The sequence below is a fragment of the Nerophis ophidion genome, linkage group LG23 (assembly GCF_033978795.1).
Source record: "Nerophis ophidion isolate RoL-2023_Sa linkage group LG23, RoL_Noph_v1.0, whole genome shotgun sequence".
Classification (NCBI taxonomy): domain Eukaryota; kingdom Metazoa; phylum Chordata; class Actinopteri; order Syngnathiformes; family Syngnathidae; genus Nerophis; species Nerophis ophidion.
Window position 1 is genome coordinate 30,466,441 of NC_084633.1, and position 14,488 is coordinate 30,480,928.

General features: G+C 40.6%; 1 protein-coding gene across 9 annotated transcripts in view; it reads right to left on the reverse strand.

Moving 5' to 3' along the window:
- Positions 1–2,118: 2,118 nt before the first annotated feature.
- Positions 2,119–14,488, reverse strand: part of LOC133541048 (uncharacterized) — a 67,796-nt gene continuing 55,426 nt past the window's right edge. For 5 of the 9 annotated variants that reach the window (XM_061884105.1, XM_061884103.1, XM_061884108.1 and 2 more), the window contains one exon: positions 2,119–6,130. In XM_061884105.1, the coding sequence (XP_061740089.1) occupies positions 6,093–6,130 (38 nt within the window). In that variant the 3' untranslated portion in view covers positions 2,119–6,092. The remainder of the gene's footprint in view (positions 6,131–14,488) is intronic. The other 4 variants (XM_061884106.1, XM_061884107.1, XM_061884102.1 and 1 more) reach the window with 1 other exon arrangement.

A 14,488-nucleotide genomic window follows, 5' to 3' on the forward strand; every position in this document is an offset into this window, starting at 1 on the left:
TACATAATTTCAATATGACGCCGGATAACACTTCGGGAGCCGTCACTTTTTTGCGCTCGCTATCCCGGTACTATTATCCGCAGACCGCCGTGTTGCCGTAGGGAGGAAAATCGGAAACAACATTATTCTCCGTGCGTCGGCTAAATACAAATATATTCCACAACCCCAAACATGTCTTTTTCAAAGCCTGCAGTGAAGAGAAAGGTTAGTGATGAGCAAAGACAATATCAGGAAAAGTGGGAGATGCAATATTTCTTTGTTGAGCACAGGGGCACCCGACGTGTCAAATTTGCACAGAGAAAGTTGCGGTGCACAAGGGATACCATTTGAAAAGTCATTATACAACCAGACATGGTGAGGAGTATGCAACATTTTTTTAAAGAAATATTTTCTTGCGGCCCAGCCTCACCCAGACTCTGAGTTTGAGACCCCTGGTCAAAAGGCTCAGGAAGTTTTCTTATTGTTTTTCTACACATAACGTTTTTGAAAAGTGCCCCATGTAAATACAATGTTTTATTATTATTACTGTTAATATTAAAAATATATATATTCTGTATATCGCATCGCAAACTAGCACCCCCCGCGACCCCGAAAGGGAATAAGCGGTAGAAAATGGATGGCTGGATGGATGGATATTGCGAATCAGTGGTTCACAATATTGAACGTTTTGACACTTTTTTTTTTACATTCAATGTAATACTAAATGTGATTTATATTTATATAGCGCTTTTCTCAAGTGACTCATAGCGCTTTACATAGTGACACCCAATATCTAAGTTACATTTAAACCAGTGTGGGTGGCACTGGGAGCAGGTGGGTAAAGTGTCTTGCCCAAGGACACAACGGCAGTAACTAGGATGGCACAAGCGGGAATCAAACCTGCAACTCTCAAGTTGCTGGCACGGCCACTCTACCAAACTAGCTACGCCCCCCACAAAAATTTGTTTTTTTTTTTTACATTAGCTTTAATCAATAATCTTTAAAGCGGTTTATAAAAAAAATAATAAATGGTTCACAATGTTTCTTTTTTTAAATAGAATTACTGAAATACCAACAAAAAAAAAACATTTATTGAGCAATACACATACCAAATGTGTACGAGTGGACCAAAATCTCCCCGGAGATGCAACCTTGATAACCAACTACAATATTGCTTTGTTTAGTCATTAGATGCTTATTTAATTTAGTTAAGTACAAACATAACTTAAAAGCATTAATTCACATGTATATCTTATTTTTATCCCCCCTGATATTCTGTTTCACTGTTGACATAACCAAAAAGATAATAATATTGATATTGGATCCCGGTGGGGCATGGTAAGATATTTTTGTCATTATATTATTAAGAATTTCATTAAATTATCATCACAATAGTGCCTCATTTGGACCCAATATCATTTTAATAGGTCCTGAAATGAGAAGAATGACCTTTTTAAAATATATCAGTAATTTCAGGGTGTAATGGTGACTAATTAGGCTTTCAAACAACAAACAACTACCACAATTTTGTATCATAAAGCTCAAATGGACTAAAATAACATTTATAACTGTTTTGAGTTTAGATAGGTCACACTTAGGGACAATAATCGGTATTACTGATAACCGCGGTAAAACTCCGGACAGTTATTAGTTTTAAAATAAAATAATCTAAAAACCGTGATTGATAAACTCACGGACTGACTGGAACCAGCTCACAAGATTTAACACAAACGTGAAAACAAGAGACATAAATGTCTTTACCTATCAAATAACAACACACCCCAAACTAAAATGATATAAACACATTATTGTCTGAGCAACGAAAATATTCAGTTGTGTACATTGACCCTACAAGCTGTGTTCTCTTAGCTTGGACTGATTGTTTTATGCTCAAATACCAGACACGGGTGTTTTTACGGTGGGTTCAAGGACGGCTGAGCAGAGTAGGACGCCATAATGCCCACTAAAAAAAATAAATAGGGTATATTTAATTTGTTACTTACTTTTCATATGAATAAATCTTAAAGTGCTACAGTACAAACCTATTTAAACAATAAAAGCATAGCCATTAAAACAGATAATATACCAAGAATAAAACATCATCAGGGAAGTATAAGAAACACAAAACATGCAAAATAGTGGGTTTTCTAACATATTTATTTTAGTTATTTAAAAATAAACAACTGTGTACAAGTAGTTTTTCATCACATTCAGCAATGCCGTGATCATTTCAATCACAATAACCATGATGTGAAAAGTTCATATCGCTACATTCGTGCAGTCACATTTAATGTTGAAGTTTGTAATCAGCAACTCATATTTTAACCAAACAATTCAACTTTGAACATGAACTTGAAAGTTGTAGTTTGGTGAACTGAATGAGTAGAGTACAGTAAATACAAACCTCCGCAGTAGTCGGACGCCGAAATAATGAGGTGGGGTGTGTGTTTGCTCATCAGGTTATAGCAGGCTAATTGATAAAAAAAAAGTCACACCTTTTTATTCAAACTATTTGTATACAATTGTTATACATTTTTAAGTACAACAAAAGTTGGATGATTATAAATCTATTTATTTGTTATCCTTTTTATATACTGTTGTATGTTTTGTACTAAAACTAATTCACGGAGGAAAAAGTATGCGTGTGTGTGAAATAATTTTAATAAAACATCATTTTTGTATTATTCCAGACTCTACTTTGACCGGGATTCGATCCCGGTACCATACATTTTTGAGATGAGCCCTAACACTGTGGGACAAAGGAGGCTATGTGACAGCTTTGTGAATTATGTTTGTGACGATCTGTCGATCTGTCACATTCACATCTGGTTGTGTTTCCTTGGTTTGTGTTTTTTTCCTGTGTCGCGCTCTTGTTTGTTCCTTTTCCTGCTTGTCTCCCTGAGCGCTATTTACCCTCACCTGCCGCTGATTGGCAGCCTGGCCAAACCTGTTGTCAATCAGCTGGCTGCTATTTATGCCTGCTTCACCCTCCAGTCAGTGCTCCATGATTGTTTCCTATTCTCTGCATGTGCACATACCAATTGCACTATTTCCTTTTGACATTAAAGTCATGTTTACTTGTGCAACGCCTGCCATCTCTGCATCTTGGGGTTCAAGACCAACAAAACCTGACAGAATCATCGAGCCAAATACGAACCCAGCAGAGATTTGGTAAGTAGTCTGGAGGCAACAAATGGCTACTCGGGAGAAAGCCACCGAGGAGAAGTGCACCCACTTGGTCTCCTTGATGGACAAGCTTTGTGGGTTGAGTGCTGCAAGGACTGGTTCTTCGGCTCCCGCCCCCCTGGAACGGACCCGAAACCCGCAAGGTCCTTCCCCGCTCCCTCAGCATTTTTTGGGACATCTGGAATCCATCCCTTGAGGGGGGGGGCTAAGGTCAGCTGTGCGACAGGAGAAGCATAGCTCTCACCTCTTCAAGAGAAGCCATCGCAGACGTCAGCTCGGGACACAGTGACAGCCCAGTCGCCTGCTGTTCCAGCTCGGGACACACCGACAGCCCAGCCGCCTGCTGCTCCAGCTCTGGAAACGTCATCTCTGTCTCTGACTGGTTGTCCCACGGCACAGTTATCTTCGTCTTCGGCGGGCCGTCATATTCGTCTTAGTCGGGCCTTCATCTTTGTCTCCAACAGGCTGTCCCACGGCACCACAATCTTCGTCGGTGCTTGTCCTGGAGTAATTTCTACAACCTACAGTTTACCTGCCCGCACAAGAAGTCATCAGACGCCCACACGCCTCCTCCTCATCGGCTAAGAGAGTGGCCGTTCCGTGGTTGCTCACCTCGCCAGATGCAGCGGCATTCAATGCGTCACCGCCACATGACTTGCCCTCTCCACCCTTCCGTGACTTTTGAACCTTGTTTTTGGGGGGACACATCTAGAATCCGTCCCTAAAATGGGAAGGGGGTACTGTGATGATCTGTCACATTCACGCCTGGTTGTGTTTCCTTGGACTGTGTTTATTTCCTGTGTAGCATGCCTACGTTTGGTTCCTTTTCCTGCTTGTCTCCCTGAGAGCTTTTTCCCCTCACCTGCCGCTGATTGGCAGCCTAGCCACACCAGGCTGCTATGTATGCCTGCCTCGCCCTCCAGTCAGGGCTCAATTATTGTTTCCTGTTGCCTGTTTCCTGTGTTCCTTGCATGTGCACGTACTAGTTGCACTATTTTCTTTTTGACATTAAAGGCCGACTGAAACCCACTACTACTGACCACGTAGTCTGATAGTTTATATATCAATGATGAAATCTTAACATTGCAACACATGCCAATACGGCTGGTTTAGTTTACTAAATTGCAATTTTAAATTTCGCGCGGAAGTATCATGCTAAAACGTCACGGTATGATAACGCGTGCGCGTGATGTCAAGCATTGTCGAGGACATTTTGTTCCAGCACCGTTCGCAGCTATAAGTCGTCTGTTATCAGCGCATACTACCACATTATTATGGACATCTGTGTTGCTGAATCTTTTGCAATTTGTTCAATGAATAATGGAGACGTCAAAGAAGAAAGCTGTAGGTGGTAAGCAGTGTATTGCGGCCGCCTCTAGCAACACAAACACAGCCGGTGTTTCATTATTTACATTCCCGAAAGATGACGGTGAAGCTTTACTATGGAACAGAGCGGTCAAGCGAACACGGTTAGATTGGACCACACACACAAAGTACAGTGTATTATGCGGCGATCATTTCTAAATATTGTGTTTCGAAGAGGGTCCCTTGCAAAGGGCAGAGATGGGCATCGCCACCACCCGTCGACTGGTACTGAAGAACGGTGCGGGGCCGACCTTCAGGTTGTACAGGTACAACCATATAATCTCACTAAAACACTAGTAACACAATAAACAGACAAGGGATTTTCCAGAATTATCCTAGTAAATTTGTCTAATAACGTCTGAATGTATAGTCTTTTTTTTTTCCTAGTTCTTCACTCTCACTTTCTTCATCCACAAAACTTTCATCCTCGCTCAAATTAATGGGGAAACCGTCGCTTTCTAGGTCCGAATCGCTCTCGCTGCTGGTGGCCATGATTGTAAACAATGTTCAGATGTGAGGAGCTCCAGAACCCGTGACGTCACGCGCACAACGTCTGCTACTTCCGGTACAGGCAAGGCTTTTTTATCAGCATCAAAAGTTGCGAACTTTATCGTCGATGTTCTCTACTAAATCCATCCATCCACTTATTCCGCTTATTCCCTTTCGGGGTCGCAGGGGGCGCTGGCGCCTATCTCAGCTACAATCGGGCGGAAGGCGGGGTACACCCTGGACAAGTCGCCACCTCATCGCAGGGCCAACACAGATAGACCGACAACATTTACACTCACATTCACACACTAGGGCCAATTTAGTGTTGCCAATCAACCTATCCCCAGGTGCATGTCTTTGGAAGTGGGAGGAAGCCGGAGTACCCGGAGGGAACCCACACATTCACGGGGAGGACATGCTAACTCCACACAGAAAGATCCCGAGCCTGGATTTGAACCCAGGACTGCAGGACCTTCGTGTTGTGAGGCAGACGCACTAACCCCTCTGCCACCGTGAAGCCCTCTACTAAATCCTTTCAGCAAAAATAAGGCAATATTGCGAAATTATCAAGTATGACACATAGAATAGACCTGCTATCCCCATTTAAATAAGAACATCTCATTTCAGATAGGCCTTTAAAGTCATGCTACGCCTGCCATCTCTGCATCTTGAGGTTTAAGACTAACAGCAACTAACATGGTCACTGTGTTCTATTTAATGGCAGAGCAGGAAGCGGCTAGCTCTGCATGTATGTATCATAACTAGTAATATTAGCTCATTGAATTAAAATGAAATGCATATTTGCACTAAATTCCTCGTAGTGGAATGGGCGTCTTGTGAAGTAAAGCATAAAAACAGTGTAACACCTGACAAACATTGTGAGTGTGAACAATAACAAAATCCATACTTTTTTGAGGCATATATGACTGTTATATATGGAGTGGATATTTCTTGTTTCACAGGCATGATGGCCTTTGTTCCATCGCTCCACTCCCCTTCAAGCAGAACAAAGCGACTTTTTCCTCCCGTCGAATGTTTCACAGCCAATGAAGCGTACTCCCCGAGGTTGACCTTCATGCATGTCGATATAGGAACCGTGGACCTTCTGTAGCTAGGAAGGAGAGAAAGTTGAGCATTCTATTACAAAACCCCATTTCCATATGAGTTGGGAAACTGTTTTAGATGTAAATATAATTGAATGCAGTACATAGAAGATATTTAATGTTCAAACTCATAAACTTTATTTTTTGGAAAATAATAATTAACTTGGAATTTCATGGCTGCAACATGTGCCAAAGTAGTTGGGAAAGGGCATGTTCACCACTGTGTTACATCACCTTTTCTTTTAACAACACGCAATAAACGTTTGGGAACTGAGGAAACTAATTGTTGAAGCTTTGAAAGTGGAATTCTTTCCCATTCGTGTTTTATAAACCCCGTTTCCATATGAGTTGGGAAATTGTGTTAGATGTAAATATAAACGGAATACAATGATTTGCAAAACCTTTTCAACCCATATTCAGTTGAATATGCTACAAAGATAACATATTTGATGTTCAAACTGATAAACTTTTTTGTTGTTGCAAATAATCATTAACTTTAGAATTTGATGCCAGCAACACATGACAAAGAAGTTGGGAAAGGTGGCAATAAATACTGATAAAGTTGAGGAATGCTCATCAAACACTTATTTGGAACATCCCACAGGTGTGCAGGCTAATTGGGAACAAGTTGGGTGACATGATTGGGTATAAAAACAGCTTCCATGAAATGCTAAGTAATTCACAAACAAAGATGGGGCGAGGGTCACCAATTTGTAAGCAAAATGTCGAACAGTTTTAGAACAACATTTCTCAACGAGCTATTGCAAGGAATTTATGGATTTTACCATTTGCAGTCCGTAAAATCATGAAAAGGTTCAGAGAATCTGGAGAAATTACTGCACGTAAGCGATGATATTACGGACCTTTGATCCCTCAGGCGCTACTGCATCATAGTATATCACCAAAGGGGCTCAGGAACACTTCATAAAACCACTGTCAGTAACTACAGTTGGTCGCTACATCTGTAAGTGCAAGTTAAAACTCTACTATGCAAAGCGAAAGCGATTTATCAACAACACCCAGGAACGCCGCCGGCTTCGCTGGGTCCGAGCTCATCTAAGATGGACTGATGCAAAGTGGAAAAGTGTTCTGTGGTCTGACGAGTCTCCATTTCAAATTATATTTGGAAACTGTGGACGTGGTGTCCTCCGGAACAAAGAGGAAAATAACCATCCGGATTGTTGTAGAAAATTTTAATTTTCCTGAAGGAACTCTCCTGACGGAATAAATAAAGTACTATCTATCTATCTATCTGTTATAGGCGCAAAGTTCAAAAGCCAGCATCTGTGATGGTATGGGGGTGTCTTAGTGCCCAAGGCAGGGGTAGCTTGCACATCTGTGAAGGCACCATTAATGCTGAATGGTCCATACAGGTTTTGGAGCAACATATGTTGTCATCCAAGCAACGTTATCATGGACGCCCCTGCTTATTTCAGCAAAACAATGCCAGGCCACGTGTTACAACAGCGTGGCTTCGTAGTAAAACAGTGCGGGTACTTTCCTGGCCCACCTGCAGTCCAGACATGTCTCCCATCGAAAATGTGTGGCACATTATGAAGCGTAAAATACGACAACAAGACCCCGGACTGTTGAGCAACTTAAGCTGTACATCAAGCAAGAAATTCCACTTTCAAAGTTTCAACAATTAGTTTCCTCAGTTCCCAAACTTTTATTGAGTGTTTTTGAAAGAAAATGTGATGTAACACAGTGGTGAACATGCCCTTTCTCAACTACTTTGGCACGTGTTGCAGCCATGAACTTCTAAGTTAATTATTTGCACAAATTTTTTTTTTTTTTTTTTTTAATGAGTTTGAACATCAAATATCTTGTCTTTGTAGTGCATTCAGTTGAATATGGGTTGAAAAGGATTTGCAAATAATTGTATTCTGTTTATATTTACATCTAACACAATTTCCCAACTCATATGGAAACGGGGTTTGTATGTAGAGCTTCAGACGCTCAACAGTCCGGGGTCTCCGCTGTCGTATTTCACGCTTTATAATGCACCACACATTTTCGATGGGAGACAGGTCTGGACTGCAGGCAGGCCAGGAAAGTACCCGCACTCTTTTTTTTAACGAAGCCACACTGTTGTAACATGTGCTGAATGTGGCTTGGCATTGTCTTGCTGAAATAAGCAGGGGCATCCATGAAAAAGACGGCGCTTAAGATGGCAGCATATGTTGTTCCAAAACCTGTATGTACCTTTCAGCATTAATGGTGCCTTTAAAGATGTGTAAGTTACCCATGCCTTGGGCACTAATGCACCCCCATACCATCACAGATGCTGGCGTTTGAACTTTGCGCCGATAACAGTCTGGATGGTTCGTTTCCCCTTTGTTTCGGATGATACGATGTCGAATATTTCCAAAAACAAGTTGAAATGTGGACTCGTCAGACCACAGAACACTTTTCCACTTTGCATCAGTCCATCTTAAATGATATGGGGCCCAGAGAAGCCGGCGCCGTTTCTGGATGTTGTTGATAAATGGCTTACGCTTTGCATAGCAGAGCTTTATTTTGCACTTACAGATGTAGCGACAAACTGTATTTAGTGACAGTGGTTTTCTGAAAGATTCCTGAGCCCATGTGGTGATATCCTTTACAGATTGATGTCGGGTTTTTGATACAGTGCCGTCTGAGGAATCGAAGGTCAAAATCATTCAATGTTGGTTTCCGGCCTTGCAGCTTACGTGGAGTGATTTCTCCAGATTCTCTGAACCTTTTGATGATATTATGGAGCGTAGATGTTGAAATCCCTAAATTTCTTGCAATTGCACTTTGAGAAACGTTGTTCTTAAACTGTTTGACTATTTGCTCATGCAGTTGTGGACAAAGGGGTGTACCTCGCCCCATCCTTGCTTGCGAAAGACTGACGATTTTTTGGGAAGCTGTTTTTATACCCAATCATTAGCCTGCACACCTGTGGGATGTTCCAAATAAGTGTGTGATGAGCATCCCTCAACTTTATCAGTATTTATTGCCACCTTTCCCAACTTCTTTGTCACGTGTTGCTGGCATCAAATTCCAAAGTTAAAGATTATTTGCAAAAAATAAATGTTTATCAGTTTGAACATCAAATATCTTGTCTTTGTAGCACATTTAACTGAATATGGTTTGAAAATGATTTGCAAATCATTGTATTCCATTTATATTTACATCCAACACAATTTCTCAACTCATATGGAAACAGGGTTTGTATATAAAATCTAAAACCAGTGAAGTTACCACATGGTGTAATGCGTAAATAAAAACAGAATACAATGATTTGCACATCCTTTTCAACTTATATTCAACTGAGTAGAAATATGTAATGTTCGCACTGAGAAACTTTTTTTTTTTTTTTTTTTTTTTTTTTTTTTTGCAAATAATCATTAACTTAGAATTTAATGGCAGCAGCACAGTGCAAAAAGTTGGCACAGGGGCATTTTTACCACTGTGTTACATGGCCTTTCCTTTTAACGCTTGGTTAATGTTTGGGATCTGAGGACACCAATTTTTGAATTTTTCAGGTTGTATTATTTCCCATTCTTGGGATTTGTGGTATTTTAGGCTTCATATTGCACCACACATTTTCAATGGAAGACTACAGGCAGGCCAGTCTAGTACCCACACTCTTTGCTATGAAGCTACGCTGTTGTTACACGTGGCTTATCATTGTCATACCATCACAGATGCTGGCTTTTGAATTTTGCGCCTATAACAGTCCGGAAGGTTCTTATCCTTTGTTCCGGAGGACACGACGTCCACAGTTTCCAAAAACAAATTGAAAAGTGGCCTCGTCACACCACAGAACACTTTTCCACTTTGCATCAGTCCATCTTAAATGAGCTTGGACCCAGCGAAGCCGGTGGCGTTTCTGGGTGTTGTTGATAAATGCCTTTGGCTTTGCATTGTAGAGTTTTAACTTGCACTTACAGATGTAGCGACAAACTATAGTTAGTAACAGTGGTTTTCTGAAGTGTTCCTGGGGCGGTATAGCTTAGATGGTAGAGTGGCCGTGCCAGCAACTTGAGGGTTGCAGGTTCGATCCCCGCTTCCGCCATCCTAGTCACTGCCGTTGTGTCCTTGGGCAAGACACTTTACCCACCTGCTCCCATTGCCACCTACACTGGTTTAAATGTAAAAATTAGATATTGGGTTTCACTATGTAAAGCGCTTTGAGTCACTAGAGAAAAAGCGCTATATAAATATAATTCACTTCTCTTCAATTCACTTCACTTCCTGAGACCATGTGGTGATATCCTTTGCACACTGATGTCGTTTTCTGATGCAGTACTGCCTGAGGGATCCAAGGTCCGTAATATCATCGATTACGTGCAGTGATTTCTCCAGATTCTCTGAACTGTTTGAGGATATTAGGGACCTTAGATGCTAAAATCCCTAAATTCCTTACAATAGTTCTTTGAGAAATGCTGTTGTTAAACTGTTTGACATTTTGCTCACGCATTTGTTCACAAAGTGGGAGCCCTCACCCAATCCTTGTTTGTGAATGACTGAGCATTTAATGGAAGCTGCTTTTATACCCAATCATGGCACCCACCGGTTCCCTATTAGCTCACCTATTAGTTCACCTGTGGGATGTCCCAAATAAGTGTTTGATAAGCATTCCTCAACTTTCGCAGTCTTTTTTGACACTTGTGCCAGCTTTTCTGAAACATGTTGCAGGCATCAAATTCCAAATGAGTTAATATTTGCCAAAAAATAAAGTTTTCCAGTTCGAACGTTGATTATCTTGTCTTTGCAGTGTATTCAATTAAATATCGGTTGAAAAGGATTTGCAAATAAATGTATTGTGTTTTTATTTACCATTTACACAACGTGCCAACTTCACTGGCTTTGGGTTTTGTAAAATCATAACAAGGTTATTCAACACAGTGGTTCTCAAACTTTTTCCACCAAGCAGCACCTTGATGATCAATGATCAATTGAATGATCAATTAAAGTCAGTCAAACAGAGAACAATGGTGGGTATGAAAAACACTAACCAATTTATTATTAACCATTTGGAATAGACTGTCTTTAAGTTGAAGTGGAGTGCTATTTTTCTTTTTTTTTTGCAACATCTATTAGTACAATAATTAATTAAGCTAAACTCATGGAGCAGTAAGTTGAATGATGCGGACACGTTTGTTACTGGATTTTTTCAAATACCCTTCTGCCTTGGATACTTTGTAATTTATACACAGCTATAAGTATTTCAACCTTTCATGTTGTTTAAATAAGTATGACTACCTTGCGTGCTATTGTGTGCTTAGCTGTTGTGTAGCTGCTAGCTCCTAGTAGCCTATAGCCATGTTTACCGGTTATTAATGACCAATCTTGTGTGCTTATCGGAGAACGTTTTAATGTTAACCAGCTGCAGAACTGCTTGTATCGGAGCTTGTAGCAGATATTTTTAACATGCGAACTGATATAATCCGATACTTGTTTTTTACTGTATCACACTGATATCCGCTATCAACATCAAATCGGGATGCCTTTAGTCGACATAACCAAATATTTTTGTGTTGTCAAGCAATTTGCTTATAAAATATATGCAATTCTTCTTTGCAGTTGATCTGCTGTTGCAAGTCAAATGTTTTTGCTGTTATCTATAATTCAGCGTCTGCAGTTGCTTCATTAAGAAATTGTCTCAATGTTTAGCTACATTTCAAAGTAGCTTCCCGAATGTCCAGCAAGGTTTAGTTCCAAAAATAAATAGCGATCTTAAGATATTAGATATCTATTCATGTAGTTTATATAGATGGTAATATGAGTAATTACAGAATGGGTTGCAAAAGCTCCTAATTCATTAACATATTGCGTCATTTCCTGTTGTATTTTCTCAAAAGTATTATGAATCTTCTTGTTCATTTACTGTTAAGAGCTGGTTATTTTTTGTTGTAACAAGTCTTTTTTACCTGCACTTCTGTTAAAATGAAAAATCCCTTATTCTTTTGTTATTTGGATACTATAGCTGAGAAAGGCTCCAGCACCCCCCCACAACCCCAAAAGGGATAAGCGGCGGGAAAATGGATGGATGGATGAATATTAAAAATTAGAGTGTCGATCCAATACCAAGAAGTTACAGGGGCAGTATTGATCATACTAATGCTGATACCGAACTTTTCAATATCATTGAATGATTTCATGTTTCATCTCACTTATAATCAGACAAATAAACAGTATGTCAGTGTACCAATATTTCTGAAATATATAATTTTCCCCTTTTATTAGCTTAAATTTAAATCCTTAGGAGGGCTTTGAGGCCAAAAACCAAATTCCAGGGATTTGATTACTGAGTTTCACGGGTTTTTTTTGTACAGTAAAAATACTGATTTAACCACTGTGCTTTTAACTATACAGTAATACTATACTTGGTATCATTACTGTTGATATTTGTATCGACTCACCCACCCCTGCTCACATTCAAGTGCGCCATGTGTTTAGCAGTTAGCATACCCTCCGACAATGTGTTGTGTAACCATCCATATTCTACCGCTTGTCCCTTTTGGGGTAACGGGGGGTGCTGGAGCCTATCTCAGCTGCATTCGGGTGGAAGGCGGCGTACACCCTGGACAAGTCGACACATCATCACAGTGCCAACACAGATAAACAGACAACATTCACACTCATATTCACACACTAGCGCAAATTTAGTGTTGCCAATCAACCTATCCCCAGGTGCTTGTTTTTGGCGGTGAGAGGAAGCCGGAGTACCCGGAGGGAAGCCACGCAGTCACTGGGAGAACATGCAAACTTCACAAAGAAAGATCCTGAGCCCGGGATTGAACTCAGGACTACTCAGGACCTTCGTATTGTGATCATGTTTATTTATTCCTCGTTCTCCAAAGATGATGGTAAAGGCAAGGATTGTTGACTTAGAAGCGGCTTTGCGCAGTGGAGGGACGTTAGCGGCTAGCAAGAAGGCTATATTGCGACGCATTCGTTCGCTCGATTTGCGGTACACAACGGGAATGTATCATCAACATGCATTATCACGATATGACGATAGTATTAGAGGGGAACTGCACTTTTTGGGGGAATTTTGCCTGACGTTCACAATCATTTTGAGAGACCTAACGATAGTTGTTATTTTTTTGTAAACATTCTAAATATTAAATAAAACTCTGCTTACAATGAAGACAATAGGACTCTGCCTATTAAGCCTTTAAACAACATCAAAAACACCTCCATTGAGGTTTTATATACATGATGTAAGTATAGATGTAATGTAGTAACAGCACATTTATAGTAACATTTAATATTTACGTATTTTGATAATTTTAAGCTTGAGTTGCGCATTCATTTAAAAAACGCATCACAAAGCTCAATTTTTTTTTTCTTCATCACTGATTAATACTCACTGAAGACTTTATGAGAGCCAACAAACAAAAAAATATAATTTACTGTACTATTTTGGCTGTCATTAGGATGCCGGTTGCTAGGATGTTCGTATATTCCCATTTAGATGAAGACCGACTCATAATCCTCACAAAGAAAAGAAGGGTGTCGTTCTCGCCAATCCTGGGTCTAAATTGGCTGTCAAAGTGTACCAACTTGTCGGAATACCTACTCAGTAGAGATGCGCGGATAGGCAATTATATAATCCGCGTCACCAAAATCGTCATCGACCCGAACCAACATTTTATCGGGACCGTACCCACCCGCCAACCGCCCGCTGAATTACATCAGACATTGGCCACCTTTACCACTCACAGAGCTATTTAAAATTGTATCACAGAGTAATGTAGTTATTAATTGGAGCCGCTAGCGTTCTCGCGACTATTCAATAACGTTCATCCTGATGACAAGAATATGGGCGTACTGTGAAGCCATTGCCTTAGACACCTTCAAAAACATGTACGAACCGATTGTTGGTCCAGCAACAAGTGTGCAGCTTCCGCAATCACACGCATGAGATTGAAAGGCATACTGGGTGATACAGAGTACACTGATGGTTGTGATATAAACAACTTTAACACTTACTAATATGCGCCACGTTATGAAGCCACACAATACAAGATTGACAAACACATTTCGGGAGAACATCCTCACAGTAACAACATAAACGCAACACAACTAATACCCATAATCCTTTGTATTCATGACACATCCTGAATATATTTTACACCCCCGCGCCCCCAACCCCGCCCACCTTACCGACGCACGGAGAGAATAATAGCGTCTCCTATTGACTTCTTTGCTTTATGACACGGGTCTGAAATGGCTCTTTGAATGGCAAAGGATACCGACCCCAGAACCATGTATATCAAATGTCTCCGGATGGTTCAACCGCCACCCGCCCGAATCTAATTAAAATCAATTTTTTCGTCATGTCAACCGCCCGAACCGCGGTTTACCCGCGGATGAGACCACAAACC